Below are 25,813 nucleotides of genomic sequence, written 5' to 3'. Positions count from 1 at the left end.
TTTTTTTTTTTGAGATGGAGGAGTCTTGCTTTGTTGACCAGGCTGGAGGGGAGTGGTGCAATCTCAGCTCACTGCAACCTCTGCCTCCTGGGTTCAAGCAATTCTCCTGTCTCAGCCTCTCAAGCAGCTGGGATTACAGATGCCTGCCACCATGCCTGACTAATGTTTTGTAGTTTTAGTAGAGATGGGTTTCACCATGCTCGCCAGGCTAGTCTTGAACTCCTGACCTCAAGTGATCTGCCCACCTTGGCCTCCCAAAGTGCTGGGATTACAGGCGTGAGCCACCGTGCCCGGCCCTAGACCTAGTCTCCTAAAAAAAAAAAAAAAAAGCACAGGATGCCATGGCATGAGTTATGGATTTGTCTGGGGTAACCAGCAGAAAACTGCATGTGTGAACATTTTACTATTGCTCTGTGGAATGAAATGAACATGATTCAGAATACCATGTTCAGATGAAAACTATGGTTATTTTGGTTAACCACAGCTTAAGCTTAAAATTGCTTTCTTTTTTGTGATTCATGCTATATTTTAAATTATAAAACATTTCCAACCTAACAGTATAACCAATACCCATGTATCCATCGCTCAGATTTGACAAATGCTAATATTTTCCAATATTTACTTCATATTCCTTCCCCCAGACTCTATTTTTAACAAATAAAAACTGAGTTTGCTTTCTAAAACTCAAAGATTACTCTGAAGAGTGATAAGAGGAAATAGGTAACAAGGGTTATAATCATGAATAATATAATAGAAAACAGTTCATGATTTTCTCAGTTTTCTTACATAAAGCAAGCAGGGTGTATTAATTTTCTCAAGGATAGGAGGCTAAAACTACAAAACATTATAATCTGACCTTATATTTTAAGACAGAACTTCCTACATATAATATCAATTAATATCCAAGAAATAAAATTAATGACAATACTAATGTTTTTAAAAAATAATACATTTTCGCACCTACATGTCAATCTCACAACTCTGTGAGGAAGGCAGGACAAAAGAGGGCACTGAGGTTCACATAGGCAGTGTTAGGTTCAAAGTCATCCTGTGTTTTTTCTACTCTTCTTCTAAATATAGTAATATTTGCATTATGAAAGACACTTTGTTACACATAAAACACCTTCAGATAAAAGCTATTTATCAGCATTTGTCTAAATATATAAATCTTATTTGTTTATACCAAATACTGATAGAAACAAAATTTGTACTTCTAAAATCTGGCTTATTCTCACCACTGCCACTAGAGGGGCTATTGGATTAAGCAGATTAAGTTTTCTAGGTATGTATCAGTAGTTTCCCTTTTCTCAAAGAGTGGCATATCTTGAAGGGATATCATGATATCACTTAAATCTGTCTTCATTAATAACTGCAGTTTTAACTTAATTTGGATGGTGCTTAGCCATTCCTTTAAAGATAAATCTTTTTTTTTTTTTTTTTTTTTTTTGACACAGGGTCTCACTCTATCACCCAGGCTGGAGTGCAGTGGTGTGATCATGGCTCACTGCAGCCTCCACATACCAGGCTCAAGTGATCCTCCCACCTCAGCCTCCTGAGTAGCTGGGACCACAAGAGTGCACCACCACACCTGGATAATATTTTTTGTGTTTTTTGTAGACAGGGTTTCACCATGTTGCCCAGGCTGGTCTTGAACTCCTGGGCTCAAGAGATCTGCCTGCCTCAGCCTCCAAAAGTGCTGGGATTACAGCCACTGCACCTGGCCTAAAAAAAATTATTATTATTATTATTTTTTAAGACAGAGTCAACCAGGTGCAGTGGCTCACACCTGTAATCCTAGCACTTTGGGAGGCTGAGGCAAGTGGATCATGAGGTCAGGAGATTGGGACCATTCTGGCTAACACAGTAAAACCCTGTCTCTACTAAAAATACAAAAAATTAGTTGGGCATGGTGGTGGGCACCTGTAGCCCCAGCTACTTGGGAGGCTGAGACAGGAGAATGGCGTGAACCCGGGAGGTGGAGCTTGTAGTGAGCAGAGATGGTGCTACTGCACTCCAGCCTGGGCAACAGTGTGGGACTCCTAATAAAAAAAAAAACCACAACAAAAACAGAACAACAAAAAGACAGAGTCTCACTCTGTCACTCAGGCTGGAGTGCATGGCGCTATCTCTGCTCACTGCAACCTCTGCCTCCCAGCTTTAAGTGATTCCTGTGCCTCAGTCACCCAAGTAGCTGAGATTACAAGTGTGTGCCACCATGCTTGGCAAATTTTTGTAATTTTAGTAGAGTTTCGCCATGTTGGCCAGGCTGGTCTTGAATTCCTGGCCTCCCAAAGTGCTGGGATTACAGGCATGAGCCACTGCGCCTAGCCAAAAATAATTCTAATACTAACATGAATGCTGATTTACTAACACTTCCCATTCATTTTCATTTGAATTATTAAGTACCTAACCATTGTTCTCTTACAGTACCAATATTACATGAAAGCATTCTACAAGACAATTGCTTTAATGCTAAGAATGTATGTACTAGGCAATAGAAGATAAAGCCATTAATTGAAGGCCTGAGTGTCACAAAGTCTAGAATCCTGTTTTAGCTCTACTGCTAACTACTTAGATGATCCTGAAAAACTAGTATCATTTTCTGGGGGAAGGGGGTATTATTCTCCTTATCTATAAAATAAGGACATTTGGAGTATGTCTTTTTCATCTTTAACATTCACTGATTCTAAGAATTTTTGGTTGGTTGGGATCCAGATCAAGGGCAAAGCTATAATTTTTTTTAGGTTGACCCAGAAGTCTGGATTCTACTTTAAAACATATTAAGACTGCCCTAGCCTTTAAAGGCTGGGAAAGTCCAGCCTTCACAACAAAACTGTCCAGGAAGCACAGAGGCTTGGACTGTTTATTTTTTGTACTTTAATAGAATACTAGCAGCTTGCCATTTAGTACTTTGTTAATTCAGGAATTGACACCTCTCTTCCTTTTGCCACTCATGATCCTCTTTTCCACTGTAACTCCATTCTCACCAGGCCCAAAGTACCCTAGCAGCTTCCAGAACCCTTAGGGTGAATAGAACTTTCAGTAGGGAGAGGAAAATACCAGCAACCTAAGGAACAACCAACTGGAGAGTGGAAGAATGAGCATAATATTTAGGATATCCCCTTGAGAAATAAAACTTCTGGGGCAACAGATAATTTTAATAACAATAATAAGTAATTAAAACACTAATACAGATTCAATTATGACATTAAAACTGTGTTCTGGAACAAAATATGTGATTTTCAAATTTTAAGATTTAGTAGATGAAGGTAAGTACAGTCCTTGTCAAAAATTCAATTAGTTGCTTGGAAGATCAAGTGGCAGAAATATCTCCAAGGACTGTGTAAAGGTACAAAAGATAGAAATCATGCAGAAAATAAGAAGACAGAGCAAGAGACTGACATATTACCAATAGGAATTCCATAAGGACATAAAGGAAGAGATAGAAGGGGAAAAGAGGAAAGTTTCATTTATTTGAGAAGAGTTAGACTTGGAAATTGAAAAGGTTCACTAAGTTCCAGGCAAGATTGATTAAAAAAAAAGAAAAAAAAGAAAAAAAGCAAAACAAAAACATAAACCTAAATATGTCCTGGTACAATTTTGGAATTTCAAAGGTAAACAGAAAAGCTTACAAGCTGCCAAATATTAAATAGGAAGATTGGGTTACTAAAAAAGGAAAAAGTAATATTGGCTTTGGACTTTTTACCTACAATACCAAAAACTAGCAAATAGTAAATTAACACCAACATATCTCTTCAAGGCATACAACCCTCAAATCCTACATCCAGTCATTCACCAATCAAAATGGAAGAATGATACTTGTTAAAATGCAAAGATTCAGATGACAAATCACCAAGTAATGTTCTGGAAAAATGACTGTAAATGAAAAATGATTCAGAACATAGGCTTCAAGGCAGGGGAAGTTGGAGGAGAGGAAACAGTAGTGAAACACACAAACATACACACTCCTTTATATAAAATATAGCCGGGTGTAGTGTCTCACATCTGAAATCCCAGCACGTTGGGAGGCTGAGGCAGGTGGATCGCTTGAAGTCAGGAGTTTGAGACCAGCCTGCCCAACATGGTGAAACCCTGTCTCTACCAAAAATATAAAAATTAGCTGAGCATGGTGGCAGGTGCTTGTAATCCTAGTTACTCAGGACGCTGATGCAGGAGGATCACTTGAACCCAGGAGGTGGAGGTTGCAGGGAGCTGAGATTATACCATTGCAGTATTGCAGTCCAGCCTGGGTGACAGAGTAAGACTTTGTCAAAAAAAAAAAAAAAAAAAAGAAAGAGAGAGAAAGGAAAGATAAAGAGGAAAAAAGAAAGAGAAAGGAAAGAAAAATTAAAGAAGAAAGAAAGAGAAAGGAAAGAGAAAAAAGGAAAAGAGAGAAAAAGAAAAGAAGAAAGAAAGAAAGAAAGAAAGAAAGAAAGAAAGAAAGAAAGAAAGAAAGAAAATAACAGGTAGGGCAAAAAGTCACCAGGCAAATGTAAATAAGCAAAAAAGCGGGAGTAGTAATATTAATGTCAAAACGGGATTTGATGTTAAAAAAAACTTAAAAGGATAAAGAGAGGCAACAAATTGTGATAAAAGAAACTTTTAAAGATGACACAGCAGTATACAACTCTCTCACAAAACAGGGTCTCATTTCATCCAGGCTTCCTGATTGCCCCACCAAATTCCTGCACATTGTAGGCACTCAGTAAATGAGCTGAACCTGATTTCAAGTCAATCTATGCACAGTAGCTTTGGGAGTAAATACTGTTTAGTTACTCAATTATAATGATATCATAGGCTAATAATATTGTCTGGGGATGAAATAAAAGATACTGCTAAACATATAATCATAAATAGTACTTTGAGAAGGGATTAAGGTGAAACAATTGTGTATTCAAATATCACGTAAAAGAGGAAGCCAACTTATTTGGCATTGCTTGGAGGGCAGAATTAGGGCTAACAGATGAAAGAAACAGGAAGAAAGACTGGCTCAGTGTAATGGGAAAACATCCTTACTTTAACATAACAGCCATCGAACAATAGAACATGCTACCTCATGAGGCAGTAGAGATCTTTCTCACTAAAAGAATTCAAACAAAAACCTAATGGCTAAGTTGTTTCAGATTTTCCTCAACACCTCCAGTGGGTGAAAGTTTGGACTAGCTAATATCAGAATAAGATACTATGATTCTGAAATACTGTAATACTGAATATACTGAAAATACTGAAATACTGAAATACTAAATACTGAAAGTTACATAAACACAATTACTATTTTCTTTTCACATATAAACTGAAAGCATAGAGGGAAACACCGACCTGAGCATTGCAATTTGATACTGGTCTTGTAGATAATACTCTTCTCCCTTTCATTTTTTTCTTTTCTTTTTTTTTTTTTGAGACGGAGTCTTTCTCTGTCACCCAGGCTGGAGTGCAGTGGCCGGATCTCAGCTCACTGCAAGCTCCGCCTCCCGGGTTTATGCCATTCTCCTGCCTCAGCCTCCCGAGTAGCTGGGACTACAGGCGCCCGCCACCGCGCCCGGCTAGTTTTTTTTTTTTTTGTATTTTTTAGTAGAGAAGGGGTTTCACTGTATTAGCCAGGATGGTCTCAATCTCCTGACCTCATGATCCGCCCGTCTCGGCCTCCCAAAGTGCTGGGATTACAGGCTTGAGCCACCGCGCCCGGCTTCATTTTTCAACATAAGAAACATTTGCCTATTTGACTTGAGTGAAATGAATAACAGTATCTTTTCTTCCTAAAGCCATGACATTCATCTTCTACTTGGAAGATGGCTACCAATATTAATAGCACTCTCTGTAGAGTTCTAACTTGATCACATGTCAAAGAACCACATACCTAATAGAAAGGTAGAAAAAGAGAAAGGAGAAGCATGTTTCAAAATAAATCTGTCAGAGAATGAATGTAGCTTTCTCAAAACTGGAGGTACTCATCAGTTTCTGTGAAGAAAGAATATATTCAGAGGGTATGACATCTTTTGAACACTGTATCTTTTCAGATTTCAATCTGATTGCTTTGGGGGCTCAATTCCAAAGGAACTTAAAAAGGTTAAGACTTTTTTGCTTTTTAAAATTTACATCTGCCTCAAATTACTATAATCCTGATTCTGGCATAAAATTATTTTTCCTTTATCATGAAGATACATGGTAAAGGCTCTGTCTTGGTTTTGAATTTTATAGCATTTACCCAAGTTCAGGATTTATGAATTTCAGAAAGAGTATTCAGAATGCAAATACATTTCTATTTAAAAATATTTAATATAAACACACAGATGGACAACAGCTGCTAATTAGTTTCCTGTTTCATCTGTTACACCAACTGCAAGCTGCATGATTTTAAGATGAGTGAAGATGACACAGAGAAAAAGTTCTAGGATGTATAGATTAAAGAATGTTGGCAGTTAATCATACCAAAGTAACAAAAAATAGCTGAGGACATCTATTAATCATATCATAGTTTCTTCAGAGGTCAAAGATAAATTCATTAACTACAAATCTTTTCTGGGTGTCTACTTCACGTATGGAATCAAACTACATACTACACATATAGCCATCATTTCATTCTTTTCCAGTCTCACTGGGTGTTCTGGGACCATGGAGTCATGTAAAGAAAGAAGAAAGCATGGTTCTTGCCTTTAAATTTATAAGCTAGTGCAGAAAACTCATCAGTGAAAAATGTTAGAAAAATGAGTGAAATAAGCAATGACATTAATATCATCTGTTGAATTCAAATACATTAATTAAAATGAAAAATATATATCATATATTTATATGTAATATAAAGAAATGATAAAAAGGGTGAATGGGATAGAATGATCAGGACTGGATTGAGATAATTAGGACAGGCTTTCTGGAAGACATTACTTTTTATGAGTTTGGGGTAGGAAAACAATGTCTACAGCTACAGTAATACCTAGAGGTTATTCATAGAAGAAACAGAAACGTCAATAGCAATAGCAATGCTTAAAGATAAAGGAGGGGAACTCTAACAGCTACATAAAAAGTCTGTCACTGAGATCGGAAAGAATCTCTCGTCATTAAACACGTTTGTTAAGGTAGAAAGAATGTTCTTTGTTAACCAATAGAAAATGAGAAACCTCTGCTGAAAAATGATCAGAAAATAAATATATCCCAGCTTGCCAGGAGTAAAAGAAAAAAAAAAAGAAAAGAAATCTATTATGTTGACTCAAAAATGAAAACTTTGCATTTTAAGCAGAAAAGGAAGTTCATGCCATAAGGAAAGCAGACAGTTTATAAAAATGACAAGAACCAATTAAATTCAGATCTAAATTATCATTGATGATTAGAAAACTCCTACTTTAAGAACATTAGGTAAGCAATGAAAAATTAGGATATGTTTGGTTCACAAATTGGAAGTTGTAAGGCACTGGGCTTTGCCCAAATAATCACTGTGCTGTTAAGTCTATCTTGATGATTTCTGCTAAATATGCCAGTTTTATAAGAACCCAGTTTTCTATCTCAGTACCTGTCCTTCTTCTGCTTCTTGCTTTAATATAAAGAGGTAGCTTCACAAATTCGCAGCAGCAAGAGGAGGCAGTTCAGATACAAAACACCAATCTATGACATAGTCAAGTAAGCCCAGGATCTGAGTGGGGCAGGCTTCTGTGATGGCAGTTTTCCAGAAGGGGGAACTCTTTTTAATGATGGGAATTTCCCAGCCCTTCCTTAGGCCTTGAAAGGCTAGAAAGTCCAAGTTGGCAGTTCAGAAGCTATATTGCTGAGGTGTCATAAGGTTGAATTCTTATTCAATAGTTAAAATCAGTTTGAGGAATTATATAAACTCAATTAATGCTGAAATTTATTTAAAAAAATTTCCCCAAGTGGATTCTACCTATTTGGATAATGATTACCGCTTGTTATATTCAAGAAATAAATTTGTAAGACCTTTTCAAGCCTGAGAGCGCTGCTCCTCAATATTTTAAATTAAAAGCCTGCTAAATCTATTTGGAATTTCTCCCGAGATGCTTTTCTTCAGAAATATAAAATGAACCACCCAGCCACAAAGCTTTACACTGTACATTTTTGGGGGATGTGTCTTAGGAATGCAACTCTACTGTCAGTACCATACTTTCTGGCCTGCTCCTATGGCCAAGGCTTTTGGACTTACTTTGAAGGGGCCCTGTAATATTCTTTTGGACTGCTGTATAATGTAAAGTTTCTAGGTTTCATGGAAAGAGAGAATGGTATAGGAAAAGATGGCAGGGCTGTTTAATGTATCCCTACTAAGTGCTGTGGATATAGTATTTACCAACATACACTTTATCCTAGTATTCATGGAGCTTATCTGGTGGGAAAGAAAACAACTCTGGCCCAATCCTCACAAATCCTTTTTCCACCCTGTTTAAGCCATACAAGACAACAACTTCTCAAAGCAAATTTATCAGGAAACTGAGAAAAAAAGAAAAAAAAAAAGCAGTAACAGAGAAGAATATATGTGCTCAAATGACCAATATCTTAGTAAGTAAGTTCTGGCCACAGCTGCTTGGCTAGCACATACAGCATTCAGTACTTGTTTACCTATCTACATTTCTCTGTCTTCAACTCTTCCCCTACAGTAGCTCACGCTGTCTAGGAGGACTAAAGGAGGCTAATAGGTTACTGAACCAGTCTTGGGGAGAAGAAAACTAGGACATCTGCTGTCCCATATTTAAGGCAGATTCATTAAAAAATAGGCAAAAAACCGGAACAGACACTTCTCAAAAGGACATACAAACAGCCAACAAACATATGAACATATGATTAGGGATATGATCATTTAACATATTCCTAATCACAGAGAAATACAAATCAAAACCACAATGACACCAGCTCACACCAGTCCAAATGGCTATTATTAAAAATAAATAAATAATAGATTTTGGTGAGGCTGCAGAGAAAAGAGAACACTTACACACTGTTGGTGGAAGTGTAGATTGGTTCAGCCACTGTGGAAAGAGGTTTGGAGATTTCTCAAAGAACTGAGAACTACCATTCAACCCAGCAATCTCGTCACTGGTTATATATCCAGAAGAAAACAAATCATCCTACTAAAAAGACACATGCACTCTTATGTTCACTGCAGCATTATTCACAACAGCAGAGACAAAGAATGCTCTTCAGTGGTGGACTGGATAAAGAAAATGTGGTGCATATACACCATGGAATAGTACACAGCCATGGAAAAGAATGAAATCATGTCCTTTGCAGCAACACGGATACAGCTGCAGGCCATTACCCTGAGTGAATTAATGCAGGAACAGAAAACCAAATACCACATGTTCTTACTTATAAGTGGGAGCTAAACACTGGGTACTCTTGAACATAATGATGGCAACAATAGACACTGGGAACTACTAGAGGAGGGAAGGAGGGAGGGGGATAAGGGGCCTAAAACCTAACTATTGGGTACTATGCTCACTACCTGTGTGATGTTATCATTGGTTCTCAAAACCTCAGCATCACCCAATATACCCATGTAACAAACCTGCACATTAGCCCCTGCATCTAAAATTTACAAAGTTGAAAATGTGTAAATAGATGAAGAATGCATTTGAGTGAAAAGAATGGAAAGAATAGAAAGGCACTGTGACATCAAGAGAAGAAGGAAAAACATGAAAATGAGGAAAAAGAATTTATAATGAGAGGTTGAAAATTCAAAGCCAATATGTTACATTATTATTTTGTAGAAGTCTAGATGAGGTAAAATAGTTGATATTTTGTCAAGGGTAACATTAAAGACTTCCTCCCTCCCTCCCTCCCTCCCTTCCTTCTTTCTTTCTTTTTATTCGATGATGCTGCCAACACTCCCTTCCTCCTTCCCTCCCTTCCTTGCTTCCCTCCTTCCTTCTTTCTTTTTATTCAATGATGCTGCCAACTTATCATCTATTGGAGAAAATATCTACTATGAACAGTTTATCACCATGGGTTCTGGAAAACAAAACACAGCTATGAAATACTTTTTCCCTCCTTTCCTTGCTTCCCTCCTTCCTTCTTTCTTTTTATTCAATGATGCTGCCAACCTATCATCTATTGGGGAAAATATCTACTATGAACAGTTTATTACCATGGGTTCTGGAAAACAAAACACAGCTATGAAATACTTTTTATGCTTATAGAAAACAAAATGTAGGTAGGCCAAGGTTTCCATTATATTAGTTATCTGTCAAGTTCTACAAATATATACTATGGCTAAATTTTCAAGTCTTATTATTTGAGCAATTGCAAAATAGTATGAGAAACACAATTCAAAGTCAATATAGACATTAAGATTTTGCATTTAAGTATGTTTTGATTAAAAAGTTTTGATTTAAACTTTTGTTGTATTTCAAAATATTATGATTTTACTTAAAATGCAGCAAGACTTTGGCTTCTGTTTTAATTTGCCTACTTATCACTATGTTTATGACATTATACACTTAATAGTATTAATAGCTCTTACTTAGATTCAGATTACTTAGATGAGCTACTTGCCTCTTTTGTCTGTTTTGTAAACTCTGATTACACTTGTCAATACTGGTCCACCAAATTTTTAATGATGCATAAGCGGAATTTTTAGGAGTTTCTTTTATTATAAAAGAAATGCAGTATATATCCTCAAGGTAAAAATATTCAAGTATTTCAGAAATATTAAAAAAAGTACAAGTGGCTGGGCATGGTGGCTCACACCTGTAATCTCAGCACTTTGGGAGGCCGAGGCAGGTAGATCACCTGAGGTTGGAAGTTTTGAGACCAGCCTGACCAACATGGAGAAACCCCATCTTTACTAAAAATACGAAATTAGCTGGGTGTGGTGGTGCATGCCTGTAATCCCAGCTACTCAGGAGGCTGAGGCAGGGGAATTGCTTGAACCCGTGAGGTGCAAGTTTCAGTGAGCTGAGATCGTGTCATTGCACTCCAGCTTGGGCAACAACAGTGAAACTCCGTCTCTAAAAAATAATTAGAAGCGCCCACCACCATGCCTGGCTAATTTTTGTATTTTTAGTAGAGACGGGGTTTCACCATATTGGCCAGGCTGATCTCGAACTCCTGACCTTGTGATCTGCCCGCCTTGGCCTCCCAAAGTGCTGGGATTAGAGGCGTAAGCCACTGAGCCTGGCCCTCACCATCACTTTTAATTCTCTAACTTCTGCCCCATATGCAAACTCTTACTACTAGAAATAACAGTTGGGTGTATAGGGTATTTCTACATATAAATTTCTTCCAATGCATATACCATATTTATAAATACATGTTTGTTCAGTTGCTATTTAATGTGAGATAAAATTAAACTCATTCTGCAACTTGCTTTTTCAAATAAAATATATCTTGGGAAAAAAGTAGAAACAGGGGCCAGACGTGGTGGTGGGTGCCTGTAGTCTCAGCTACTCAGGAGGCTGAGACAGGAGAATCACTTGAACCCGGGAGGCGGATGTTGCAGTGAGCCAGATTGCGCCACTGTACTCCAGCCTGGGTGGCAGAGTGAGACTCCGTCTCAAAAAAAAAAAAAAAAAAAAAGTAGAAATAGGGTTGTGTTTAAAAGTATATAAACTCACATAAATTTGTGCCAATTCAGAATATCTAGGCTTTACCAGTTTCATATTTGGGCTGGGGATATTAGATTTGGTAGTCAGTCATTAGCACACAGAATGAAAAGGACAGAAAGCCAAGGGTAAGCCACAGGGAGACCTAAATTTAGGGGAATGAGCATAGTAAAAAGAGCTATAAAAGCCAAGAAATAATAGATTTTGAACGGAGAATGAAGATATGAAATAATATGTTGCTATACAGGAATATAAAATTGTGGTAAAGAGGCCTAACAGCTTGCTTTTCCAGGCATTTTGTGTTTACCTACACATACCATTTTGAGGCTTTGTAATCCAGACAAAGATAATTCAACTGTGATACTGCTCTCTTCTACATAATAATCTTCACTATTTCTCTTTATTTAATCTCTGTCTTCTTAGTTATAGTTCCAAATTTGAGTTTAAGTTCTGGAACCTTCTAAAATATTTTTACCGCTAGGAATTTGTAATTCTTCAAAAGCAAGATCAATATCTGTTTCAATTTTGTATCTTCAATAGCCTTTGGCTTAAAATTCATAGCAGATGCATGACTGATCTTACTATATTCTTGATACTTCCTGTGATCCACAGACCTGCAGTTTGGCATAATTTCGGAGCTTGTTAGAGATGCAAAATCTCAGCCCACCCCAGATTTCTTAAAGTATAATCAAATTTTCAATAAGATCTCCAGATGATTCACCGGTACACAATCAATACTTCCTGGTGACTGAATAAACAATGAGTAAACAAACTGTATTGTTCTCCTTATTTCCAGTCTCCATCATTAGCTTATTTTTTTTTTCCTCTTCTATCATTAGCTTATATGATAAATCTAGGTCAACTGATCTTTTTAAAATAATAGTTTTTTATGTCAATTCTGCAAAACAAACAAACAAACAAACAAAAAACCCAAAAACCCAAATAAAAAAATACCCAAACTTCAAATTTAACTGAATTGGGTAGTTCTGCCTAAATTGCAAAGCCTTTCAAAATCTGGCTCAAGTTTCTACTCAATTTACCTGTCTTATCCTTCTACCTGAACCTCTTGTTCATTTCTAATTCTCTAGACCGTATTTGTTTCTACTTCTCTACTTTTGCGCATTCTGTTTCCTACTTGGATTAACACACTCTCTTTTCCTATCTAAATCCTACTCATTCTTTAATTTCTAGCTTGAAACTAGAGATTTATAAAACTCTGACCAATCCAGGCCACAGTAGTACACAGGTATACAATATCTTGTCTTTATAATGATAGTAGAGAAGTATGGATTGTCAATCTCAGGTAGAGAAGTATGGATTGTCAATCTCAGGAAATTTAGATTCCATTTTTATCTCTGTCACTAACTAGTAGTATGATGCCGGGCAAGTTACTTAACATCTCTGGGTTTCAAAATGTGTCTCGTTAAAGAAAAAGACTATAGGAACTCCAACAGTACTATGTGCCAAACAGTGTGAGAAAACAAGAAATGTATTTTAATATATACATAATATTTATAAATGAATGATTTTCAAATACAGTTGTTAATTCTCAGGTATTTGAAGCATCCCTCCAGTAATCTTCATAGTACTATTAAATTAACCTCTTTTTTTTCTTTTTTTTTTTTGAGGCAGAGTCTTGCTCTGTCGCCCAGACTGGAGTACAGTGGTGCGATCTCGGCTCACTGCAAAGCTCCACCCCACCGGGTTCACGCCATTCTCCTGCCTCAGCCTCCCGAGTAGCTGGGACTACCAGCGCCCACCACCATGCCTGGCTAACTTTTTGTATTTTTAGTAGAGACGGGGTTTCACCGTGTTAGCCAGGATGGTCTCGATCTCCTGACCTTGTGATCCGCCCGCCTCAGCCTCCCCAAGTGCTGGGATTACAGGCGTCAGCCACCGTGCCCGGCTGCAAATTAACCTCTTTTTAAATAAAAGGTATAGTAAGCAAAGGCCATTTAGTCCAACTCACTTCAAAGAGTTACAAAGTCTTACCTTCAATTTACATTGATTGTCAAAATTATGACAGGGTATAAGAATAAGAGCTGAGAAATAGAATCATATAGAATTTAAAAACCAGACTCAAACCTTTTTTAATGACACAAATAGAGCTGTCACTCTCTACCCTTATCTGTCATAGTTGAATAAGGTTCTGTGCTTATTGACCTTTTTTTTTTGAGACAGAGTCTCGTTCTGTCACCCAGGCTGGAGTGCAGTGGTGCGATCTTGGCTCACTGCAACTTCTGCCTCCCAGGTTCAAGCAATTCCCCTACCTCAGCCTCCCAAGTAGCTGGGATTATAGGCATGCACCACCACGCCTAGCTAATTTTTATATTTTTAGTAGAGACGGGGGTTCGCCATGTTGGCCAGGCTGGTCTCCAACTCTACTCTTGATCTCAGGTGATCTGCCCGCCTTGGGCTCCCAAAGTGCTGGGATTATAGGCGTGAGCCACTGCACCTGGCCCTTATTGACATTCTTGAGCTATTTCTCTCCCTGCTTTAAACCTAGGGTACAGTTTCTCCCATGACTCTGCTTGTTTCCCTGGAGAGCTTTACTCAGATGCTTCTGTGTAACAATATTTGCTTTCCTTAGCAAATGGCTAAATAGGAAGGAGAAGAATGAAGGAGGGCAGCCTTCACAGAATATCAATAGGCTGCAGATTAAATATCTTGTTTTCTTTGCTAAACTCCCAGCACAGATTTCCATTAGAACAATTATAAATTATTTCCTCCCACATCCCACCTCTGCATTCTACACCATTCACTCTGGACCCCTTCAATATAGCACTCTAAGACTAAGAAAGCCTAGATTTGCATCAGTTTTTTTTTTTTTAAATTGTTCTCAGTTTGATATAAGGTATTACTATTCAAGAAAAGGGTATACACTAGAGATTTGTACATTCATTGAATTGCCTTAACCTGTTATAGTTTTGTTGTTCTTTATTCTGTTTTCAGAGTATATTTTGGAGTTAAATGCAATATCACCATTATTAGGAAATGTCCACCACAAATTAACAGTGTGGATCCCAGAAAAATATCAGCATACCAACATGTTGACCTTTCAATGATGTTTTGGCCTTTAGAGTACGTCAAGATAATGGCAGTATATATAGCATATTAAGTAACCTCTTTTTAAAAAAGTATAAAAGTATAACAGTAAGAGGGAGAATGGACAGAATTATAGTCCAGAACAAATTAGGGTAAAAACAATTTAAAAGCTCCCTTTTCCCTTATAATATTTCTTAGAGCTCATTAATGTACTTAGAGGTACAGCCAGAGCCATCGGTAGGAGGGAAATAACCCTAAGAATCTGGTGTTTGTTTCATGAAGTTTCAAGCCTGCTTGCCTTATCTTTGTGTTTTCAAACTCTTGGATTTATCTCTTCTCTTCTCAGAAGTTGGTTTTGGTCTTTGAAAAAGGTGTATCTGGATAGGATAGTTTTTAGGTACTTGTACCTGAAAGGATAGGTTACTGCTAAGGCCCAAATTCAAATAACTGGCTTTTTCCCCCCTTTCCTTCCTGTACACCGGCTTTACTTTCCCTTCCTAGGACGAGGGGTCCTGGGCAGGGTGATGCTAGGTAACCTGTACACTGGCTTTATTAGCATGGGCTCTAACTTGCCTGCTACTTAATGATAAACTTCTTCTTTCTTTCTTTCTCTTTCTTTCCTTCCCTTTCTTCTTTTCTTTTCTTTCTTTCTTTTTTTGAGATGGAGTCTCACTTTGTTGCCCAGGCTGGAGTGCAATGGTGCGATCTCAGCTCACTGCAACCTCCACCTCCCGGGTTCAAGTGATTCTCCTGTGTTAGCTTCCTAGTAGCTGGGATTACAGGTGCACACCACTATACCCAGTTAATTTTTGTATTTTTAGTAGAGATGGGGTTTCACCATGTTGGCCAGGCTGGTCTCAAACTCCTTATCTCAGGTAATTCACCTGCCTTGGCCTCCCAAAGTGCTGAGATTATAGGCGTGAACCACCACTCCCGGCCAAACTTCTTTAGAACTAAACATCCATGTAAATACAAATGGTGATGATTTTTAAAAGAATGACATTTGAAAACACACCAGCTTCTACTCCAGTATTCTCAGAGAAAGAAAAAAAATCAGGAGGAAAGAAGAGAACTTCAAAAGGATAGATGACATAAAAGCTACTACCTTTCAGGTTACTGGCAAGATGCTTGTGTCCAAGGTTTACACCAGGGGTGTTCAATCTTTTGGCTTCCCTGGGCCACATCAGAAGAAGAAGAATTGTCTTGGGCCACATATAAAATACACTAATGATAGCTAAGGAGCTAAGAAAAGAAAATCTCAAAAGAAACTCATAATGTTTTAAGAAAGTTTACGAATTTGTGTTGGGCTACATTCAAAGCTGTCCTGGGTTGTACGTGGTCCATGGGCCAAGGGTTAGAGAAGCTTAGTTTGTTTATTTATTTATTTTTTGAGACAGAGTCTCGCTCTGTTTCCCAGGCTGGGGTGCAGTGTTGTGATCTCAGCTCACTTCAACCTCCGCCCCCCAGGCTCAAATGATTCTCATGCCTCAGCTTTCCGAGGAGCTGGGATTACAGGTGTGCACCACCACACCCAGGCAATTTTTGTCATTTTTTAGTAGAGATGGGGTTTCTTCATGTTAGGCTGATCTCGAACTCTTGGCCTCAAGTGATCCACCCGCCTTGGCCTTCCAAAGTGCTGGGATTACAGGCGTGAGCCACTGCGCCTGGCCTGGACAAGCTTAGGTTAGACTGTGTCCAGTTTGAGCCTAAGATAAAGTTCATAGCATGCCTTGTCAGAGTCTACCTTGTGAATGGTAGGTCAGAACCTCTTCAAAAGCACATTTGAGTTTTGGGAAAGTACTCAACATAAGGGAGGAAGGATCCATGCTTAATGAGGTCTACTCAGTGATGAGGTAGTGATAAAAGAGAAAGGGGATTATGCGTGATAGATACATCATGGGTATTTATCACTCAGATCTGTCTCTGAGCCTTGTCTCCATTGGGTTGATATTTGAGTATTACTAAAAGCAGGTGTAGCTCTAGTGAACTGGAAAGAGTGCCTTTTGAAAGACAGCCAGGCAGCAGTGTTGCATGATGCTGGGATGTTTAGAAAGTGTAGACTTGCTTTTGATCACACATGAGACAGAACTGGAGATTCACAGAAATACTTAGAAAACTTAGCAGAGGGCTGAGTTAATTCAGTAGATGGGGGTAACAGGCTCTTAACAATTAAGTAATTATAGTCAATGTGCTTCCCTTTGTATTTTCAGGTAGGTAAAGCCTGGAGAAACGGGTTACATAAAGATATAAAAATCAATATAGAAGTTCTAGAAAAAAATTGTACTTAAACTTCAAAGAATTAGGTATGCTAATTTCGACAATCTCTCTTTTCTTACCTATGTTTTTCTTGTCTTTCTTGAAGAAAGTAAAAATGTGAATCAGAATAATGCCATCACTGTTGGTTCCATTGGGATAAAACCAAAACTATCACAAAAATATCCTTTGAAACCTAACACACCTACAGGAAAGTAAAGTATTTCTCTTGTTTTCAGAGACATTCTAAGAAATCTTTATCTCTAAAGGACATAGATACCTCTATAATTTTTTGGCTTCTGAAGAATAAGTGAAAATTATGACATTAAATTTCTGTCTCTTTAGCAGCAACTCCACCTACTGAGTACTCCAAAAACTCATATTTGTACAAATACAAACTTTTCAGAATAACATCAAATACTTACTTGTCTCCTACAATACCCAAGTTGATTGTGGGGTAACCATGTTCCTGAATTGTTGCTAGAAGAGTTGAACGATTGCTGTCTCGAATCTTCCCTGGTAAGAGGTCATCTTCAGGATTTAGCAGCTACAAAGCCAAAAAACCACCACAAATTATTCTATTAGGATAATGTTGTATATTTCTAATGAAAAAAAAATCTACTAAACTGAGTTTAACATATCTAGCACCTACAATGGTATCTGGCATTTTGAAGGTGAATGCCCAAAGGATCTTTAAATAAATATTGAAAGTATAGGAGGATGAGAAAATGTTCCTATGGAAGTCAGAAAACAGACGTTTACCAGGTTGGGCTCCAATTTGATAATAATGCTCTGGAGATACTGGCCAAACTAAATAAAACAATTACCTTTTTTTCTCCTAATATTATTTTCCAATTTATCTTTCATTGGGAATATTTGAGGTACAGATTGTGTGACGTGATATCCTTAAGTCTGAACAGAATAATAGTTTATCTTTTCTTTCAAACTTTTTGGTCTCTTTTCTGAAGTGGGGTCAACAGTATCAAAGTTAGGCTTATGTGAAGGACAGAAGACATGTTTTGTCTCTGATACTAGCAAACTTAAGTAATACTTAGCTACATGTATGTACAATTCCATTATTCTGAACTGAATTAACCTTCAGAGATTTAATATCTACTATGTCTATGAAGAAAATTAAAGAAGCTTATTATATCTTAGGATGTTCCAATGAGGTAGTCAGATTGTATAGTAGGAAGAGCTTTGGATTCCTATAGGGTTCAAATTCAAGTTGACAAAATTCTTTGTCTTAATTTTCTCATTTATAAAATATAGTAATAATAACTACCTTGCAAGGTAATTGTTAGGAGTGAGATAATGAACATTCAGTTTATGCAGATAAATGTACAATAAATGTGATTCTCTTTCCTTTCTTGATGACATATGACGTCAAAAGATCACCTACTTTCCTCCCAATTGTTCTCATATTGTTACCCCTAGATGCTAGTACAGATGAAATCAGTTTATAATGTGAACACAGACTATTAGATTATAAAATACCTAAGAGTAGTGGGTTCTTAACACACACAGACACATTCTTACAACAATTTATGTACAAGTTTTAAGATATGCTTTGATTTCAGAAATTATAAAGTAAAAAAAGTACTTATTTGAAGTGAGAAAACCTGGACTATTATTTTAGGAGGTTAAAGGCAAGCCTGCACATTTAAGATGTTATAGCTACTAATATGGCCAACACCAGAGCTTAATATATGAATTCTCCCAGACAATAACCACAAGCCACAATCTTCCTTCAGACTCATTAGTGATACTACGTGGCCAGATTTTTGACTTTATATTGGAAAAGTAGTAGCTTTGCAACCAACTGTCCCCTTACAATAGGCTAGAGGAAAACTCTGACCATCTTATTCAGTGTCACCAGGGAGTCTTCCCTTTGAATACTGTACTAATTTTACTTAATCAGATGCCATGTGACATTGTAACTCACTTTCATTCTTACTCACTGGCAGTGCTTGGAAAATTGCTATTGCAATGCTAACATAGATTAATTTTCTGATCTTAATTAACACACAGTTATTAAAGTGATTATAATTTTATAAGGGGCAAGGCTTGCAGCTCTTTAACTCCATTAATCAAACCAGTTGCTTTAGAAAGAAAACTGTGTGATTATGTCTTTTTTTTTCAAAGCAGGGTGCTAACCACCAAGTAAATAAGATTCCTCTGTTATCAGGGTGTTTTCTTTGCTATTTATGTTCCTCTCTGTTATTTTGCTGCAAACAGTTCCAGAAATAATGGAAAATTAGAGGTCACTGGAGAACCAGTTATTTGTCTGTAAAACTGACAAAATGAAAAAATAGCTAGTTACATGAGGGTGTGGGATTTACAGTGCATTTTAAATAATTTCAAAGATAACAATACAGAATTAAATGACAGAGTATAAGGCTAAATATACTAGAATAAACTCACAATTTTTCCTTTTAAAACTGAATCTTATTTTCTGTTATACTTCCAGTCATCTTGGGAATGATGTCTGAAATTTATTATAGTTTCAATAGAAAAAAATACAAGGTAAAACAAAACATAACCCATCATCTCCATATCAAGTCACCAACTTCAATTTCCCATTTTTGGTATTATCAATGGTGCCACTATCTTCCCACTTTTTTTTTTGAGATGGAGTCTTATTCTGTTGCACAGGCTGGAGTGCAGTGGTGCAATCTCAGCTCATTGCAACCTTCGTCCCCTGGGTTCTAGCGATCCTCCTACCACAGCTTCCTGTGTATCTGGGACTACATGCACACACTACCATGCCTGGCTAATTTTTGCATTTTTAGTAGAGATGGGGGTTTGCCATGTTGGCCAGGCTGGTCTTGAACTCCTGACCTCGGGTGATCTGCCTGCCTCGGCCTCCCAAAGTGCTGGGATTACAGGCGTGAGCCACCGCGCCCGGCAGGAGGGATAAATCTTTGGACACTTATCAGCCTGCAAATGGCGCCAGAGGAATTTATAGATCAAACTTTATTAACTAGCCTTTAATCTATCATTAGTTTCCCATATATTTGCCTTCCCACAGATTGCCGGCCCTAGAGACTCAAGGTCCTTTTCTTTTGTCTCATCACTTCTCTAAGAATGTATCGTTCTTTGCTGAAGATGCTATTTAAGCCAGACTTCTCAGCCAACACTTTAGGAGTTACTAATTTTCCGTTGGGTATCTCCCATATATACATGAGGTATACATGTTAACTAACTTCTGTTTTTTTCTTGTTAAGAAAAAAACATCTATCTTTTATAGAGGTCCCAGGTAAGAACTCATAGGGTTGAGGAAAAATTATTTTTCTCTCTCCAGCATTTTCAAGGTGATGTTTTCTTTTCCTCAGAAACTTTAATATAACCATTTTGTATGATCAACAAGTTTCTCAGGTGGTCTTTCTATTAGGATTTTGGTATTATGAAAATCCTACCAAGACTTAGGCGGGAGCCCTTGCCACCAGTTATATTATTGGTTATGCTGTATTTCAGTGAGGTCTCTTCTGCCTTTTTGTTGGGGGGATTCCTTGTCTATGATGCTTAGATTAACTCCAGCCCTTGTTTTGAGGTCTGATCCTTTTTTTTGTTGAACTCCCAAAGATAGCTGATATTTTGTTATAAGTATAAGGTTTCCAGAATTGTTTGGTTATGATTGGATTTATATTAATTTTTTTCTTAGTAAAGATTTGAAACTGGCCATCCTATCTGTCAATTGGCCACATTGTTGTGTGCCTATGAGAACTTTTCTTAGTTTTGTTTTGTCTATGAGAAACTGGCTTTGGGAAAGATTTCCTCTCTACCCATTCTAGCTTGTTGGGTTTTAGGGTTAGCTGTCAGGGGTTCAACCTTTACTGTTGAGGACTTTAGATACAATATTTAAGTGCTATTTTTCCCTTCTGAATGACCAGTAGCTAATGAATTCATGGGTTCATTTAATAATAAACTTGCACTATCTCCAGGCATAACTCTGGCTTCTGTTTTCTCTTTCACATATTTATCTTTCTAAAAAGTATAATTTCATCAAAGACAACTTGGAATTGCAGTGGTCATTTTGAAGTACTTTTGATATGACTATGATTATTCACTATAAAGTATTTTTAGAGACTTTATTAATGCTATAGTCTTGATGGAATCATCAAGGGCCTAAGACACTATTCGAACTGGTTGTAATGACTTCCTTTCTTTCTCACGTATTGAAATGGGTTTGCTTGCTTTTAAGGCTTTCCCACTCTTTGCAAAGAGAAGATGATTAGACTTTTATAGTGGTCAGTAATTCTCTACATATTTGTGGTAATCATCTCAGTTTCTTTCTCTGTCTTCTAGAAAACTAAATTTATTAATTGATCAAAACACAATTCTGGTTATTATGGACACACCCAGATAGTTCAGATAAATAGGTCTAACAGAAAAAGAGGGAGAAAAGTCAATGAGCTCTCATGAAGCATGTTCCTGTTCCAAATAGCTTTTAACAAAACTCTGGGGAAAAAAAGGTTTAACTGATAGTTAAGCTAATTGCTTGGCTTACTAGGTTACAAGATAAGAAGGGAAGAGAAACATTTAGAGCTTTTAAACATAATTTAAGGAGTCTTTAAGAATTTGGTTTAGAAATACAGAGTTTTACAAATTGTATTAGAAAATAATTACTATAATATTTCCATTAAGCTGACTATGGACAGATTTGATTGGTTTAATAATTTTGGCTTAAAAACTGTCCTGTGAAGTGGCTATGGTAGCATAAGCCTGTAGTCTCAGCTACTTGGGAAGCTGAGGTGGGAGGATCGCTTGAGCTTAGGAGTTTAAGGCCAGCCTGGGCAAAATGGCAAGACTCTTTTTCTTTCTTTCTTTCTTTTTTGGATTCTGAATGAGTTTTCTTTTCCTGTCTTTTTAAAATTTTTAATTCAATAGGTTTTTGGGGAACAGGTGGTATCTGGTTACATGAATAATTTCTTCAGCAGTGATTAGTGAGATTTTGGTGCACCCATCTCCTAAGCAGCTCTGCCCTGCCCTCCCCTCCCCTCCCTTCCTTTCCTTGTTTCTTTTCTTTTCTCTCCCTTCCCTTCCTTTCCCTCCCCTCCCCTCCTTCCCTTCTTCTTCCCTCCCTCCCTCCCTCCTGTCCTTCCTTCCTTCCTTCTCTCCCTCTCCCTCTCTCTCTTTGTTTTTTTTTTTAATTTTTTTTTTTCAAGGTATCACTCTGTTTCCCAGGTATAGTGCAGTGGAATGGTCATTGCTCACTGTAACCTTTGCCTCAGCCTCCTGAGTAGCAGAGACTACAGGGGCATAGCATCATGCCTGGCTAATTTTTGTATTTTTTTGTAGAGTTAGGGTTTTGCCATGTTGCTCAGGCTGGTCTCAAACTCCTAGCCTCAAGTGATCTACCCATCTCAGCCTCCCAAATTGCTGGGATTACAGGCATGAGCCACCACAGGTTGCATATCTAAATTTTAATATGCACCGTTTGTTGAAATCAACAAATATCGAAATCAGCTATTCCATGTTAGCTATAGTTGATAACTCTATATCCCCAATTTTGAAATAATTTGCTGGTCCTTAACAAGCTCATACAGTTAACAAAATACCGGGTAGGTTTTAAAGAGTATACATAGATATCTTGTATGGCATTCTTTGGGTTGCCAAGGCAACTGTCCTGCTTACCAATATGTCACATGAAATTCAAGAAGTGGACATATGTGAAACCATATATATCTTTTTTTTGTTTTGTTTATGAGATGGAGTCTCTCTCTGTTGCCTAGACTAGAGTGCAGTGGTGCGATCTCAGCTCACTGCAACCTCCGCCTCCTGGGATCAAGCAATTCTCCTGCCTCAGCCTCCCAAGCAGTTGTCACTACAGGCATGTGCCATCACACCCAGCTAATTTTTTTGTATTTTTAGTACAGACAGGGTTTTGCCATGTTGGTCAGTCTGGTCTCAAACTCCTGACCTCAAGCGATCCTCCTGCCTCAGCCTCCCAAAGTGCTGGGATTACAGGCGTGAGCAACCATGCCCAGCTATTGGTTTTGGAAACTAAAACCAATACTTAAGGAAGTTTGTACTGTGACTGGGTAAATTATGGCCTTGCCACATTAAGTGCAATTTCTTTTGCCCTTTCTGAAAATAGATAATATTTTTTTGCTATTGTTCTCTGGGTATCTGAGAATTTCAAGCCTTCAGGAGAGATAATATGCTTTATCTCTTTTATCACTAATTTCCAGTAAAGTGCCTGGCACAGAGGTACCCAATTATCTGCTGAACAAAACTAAATTATATGATCACAGAGTCATAATAAAAACTAACTTGAATAAGAGAAAGGGAGGAATGTTGAGCTATATGGAACCCAAGATTATATAATTTAGAAGCATTATTCTCTTGGAAAACTGTGGTATAGTTTAGTATAGCAGCCCTGTTAAAGTAGGGGAATGAGTCATGTAGAATTAGTCAAAGCTTCTTCAAGAATAATACGCTCTATGGGGGCAGGGAACTAAGACTACAAATTCTTCCCTAGATTTCATGATATAATACCATCTCTATTTTCATCCCATTACCTTAGCCTACTTCCAGTAATTAGTTTTAACTGAGTGCAAAAGGTAGCTTAAACAAAACACTAACAATATACTCTGTGAATAATTGAGAGGCTGAGTCCAGACCTACAAAAGCATGAGAGAGAAATATAAGCAATATCGCTTAAACAGAGTTTCCTATTAACTAAATAGTTATTTATGAGTGTGTTAATTCTTATTTTACTTTATTTTGTGATAGGGTCTCACTCTGTCACCTAGGCTAAAGTGCAGTGGTGCCATCGTAGCTCACTGCAGCCTTGAATTCCTGGGCTCAAGTAATCCTCCCACCTCAGCCTCCCCAGTAGCTAGGACTATAGGCATGTGCTACCAAGCATAGCTATTTTTAATTTTTTAGTAGAGGCAGGGTCCCACTATGTTGCCCAGGCTGGTTTTGAACTCTTAGCCTCAATTGATCCCCCTGCTTCAGCCTCCCTAAATGCTGGAATTACAGGTATAAGCCACCATGCCTGGTCCCTGAGTGTGCTGCTGTTTAGCTTTCTCAAACTCCGTGAACTTACTTGATGCACAAAGCATGTTAAGTAAATCATAAAAAAGAATAGTTCATTGAGTCAACCAGTGTAATAAAAATTTATTTCTGATGCTATATATAGTGTTATTTGGTCCTAAGGATATTAAAATCATTACTGTGTAGATCAAATTGAAAAGAATGTTTGTTTTCTGTCAATCAATAGTTTTTGGAAATGACTAGTGCATATATAGTGGGAAGTAAGCACATCTGGAATGTTGATTTAGCTATCCATTCGCAAAATAAAAGAGTCTATTCTTTTGCTTTAACCAAAAGGACTATAAGGTCATAAAAAGACCTTTGAAAATTTTCATTTCCAAGACTTCAAGAAATTAAAAATAATGATGAGTTTATTTTCAGAACAAAGAGATTAAAAAAAAATCCCGTTAATCTTTTCTTTAATAGTAACGTCAAAGGAATTATTAATACTTTTAAAAATCTCAATAGTTTCTGATTCTTTTAAAAGGTTTTGAGTTTCCAGCAGATTCACATTTTAGTATTCTCTATTTGACCTTAGAGCTTCTGACTGAAGTTTTGCACAACCTAAGCAAAACAGGCAATGGGAAGTTTTTTAATAGTTCTCAGAAAGAGATGAACTAAATTCTCTTTTCTAAATCAGGAATGAAATGATGTTTTGACCCATTCTAAATATCATGCCACTTGAGATGCTATCTTTAGGGAGAGAGAAAAAAAAAAAAAACCCTGATTATCAAATCCCTCTTGGTGATTAAAGATCAAATGGAACTTTTCGTAAGAAGTACTAGCCATGATGTCCTGATTCATTGATACTTCCCACACAGAAGTGGCCCATCATTTCAGCAGCAGGCTGGGCACAATTCATTGTCTAAACAGAAAAAGTACTGAGTTTGCATAGTTTAATATCTATAGCTAGCAGCTAAAATTCTTTGCTTATGTGTACTGACTTTGTGGAAACGCCATTGGTTATAATATTTCATTCTAATAGAAGAGAACATTTCATAATACATAATTTTTACTAGTTCTTCCTTGTTCTCACATTCTGAACTTGAAACTATCCTTAGGCCAATTTATTGTTTCCCTGTTGTAAGAATGTGGACCCACTGGTATGATCTATAATCTACAACATTCTATTTACAACACAGAACAGATGTCAGAAATACCTTTATCTTACAGGCCCGCTCCCCACTCCCTCCATTTTTACTTTTAATACCTCATTCCCTGTTGACATGACTGCAACCACTGGAAACTTATTAACTTCAACCTCTGTGACACCTACAGTTGCCAGAAGACCAATCTCTGAGGGGCCCATGTGGGTTCCTTTGGCCAAAACACATTCCCCTCTTTTAATGTCATGGCCGATGGGTCTGAAAGTCAAAGCAGAACCATAAGCAGTGTGATTAAGAACAACGTTTTCTCAACTCAGAGGGAAACTTTCGTGTCAAAAAAAAGGACATTCAAGAGGATAAAAAAGTTAAGAAATAAAGTAGTAGGAAAATAATGAAATGAAGGGATTCTAAAAATCCTATGCTTTTTTTATTTTAAAAGTTAAATCACACAACAGAAAACAGAAATAGGATTTGAATATATTACTGCTAAAGAAAAATATGTTACTTCATATTTGAAAATTTTTTTTCCTGAGTACCTGTGAAGAAAATTACTTTACAAATTGTTTTGTGTTACATTATAGTAAAAATACCAATTGTAAACTTTCTTTGATAAGGCAAGAATTCGTATGAAAATATCTAGTGGCATTAATACGAGGTCCACAGCTGGCTAGCTTTGTGGCAAGGAGATTAATGCTAATGAGGTTACAGTTATAGAGATAATTTCCATTTGGACCACTTAGGTTGGTCCTGATCTGTGGCTACCGAGGTACATTCACCTTGGTGTGCTGCCATTGGGATGGGAGAAGTGTAGCTTCGTTACAAAGGGAT

The 25,813-nt window shown here is 37.3% G+C and overlaps 1 protein-coding gene and 1 long non-coding RNA gene across 31 annotated transcripts in view; one reads left to right on the top strand and one right to left on the bottom strand.

The window, feature by feature from the left end:
• Positions 1–25,813, bottom strand: part of GPHN (gephyrin) — a 734,546-nt gene that overhangs the window by 42,622 nt on the left and 666,111 nt on the right. For all 30 annotated transcript variants that reach the window (XR_013395171.1, XM_077938281.1, XM_077938262.1 and 27 more), the window contains 2 exon segments: positions 25,090–25,243; positions 17,261–17,382 (listed from right to left, as the gene is read on the bottom strand). Coding sequence is in view for 29 of the 30 variants with exons in the window: in XM_077938281.1 (XP_077794407.1) it covers positions 17,261–17,382; positions 25,090–25,243 (276 nt within the window). In the remaining variant the exon portion in view is untranslated.
• Positions 1,418–4,514, top strand: LOC144330315 (uncharacterized). The gene is made up of 2 exons (XR_013396366.1): positions 1,418–1,987; positions 2,163–4,514. It is a non-coding gene; the product is annotated as an uncharacterized LOC144330315 (long non-coding RNA).

This window comes from Macaca mulatta, chromosome 7, assembly GCF_049350105.2.
Source record: "Macaca mulatta isolate MMU2019108-1 chromosome 7, T2T-MMU8v2.0, whole genome shotgun sequence".
Lineage (NCBI taxonomy): Eukaryota > Metazoa > Chordata > Mammalia > Primates > Cercopithecidae > Macaca > Macaca mulatta.
Note: the sequence above shows the minus strand (reverse complement) of the source record. Positions and strands in the feature narration are given on the sequence as shown.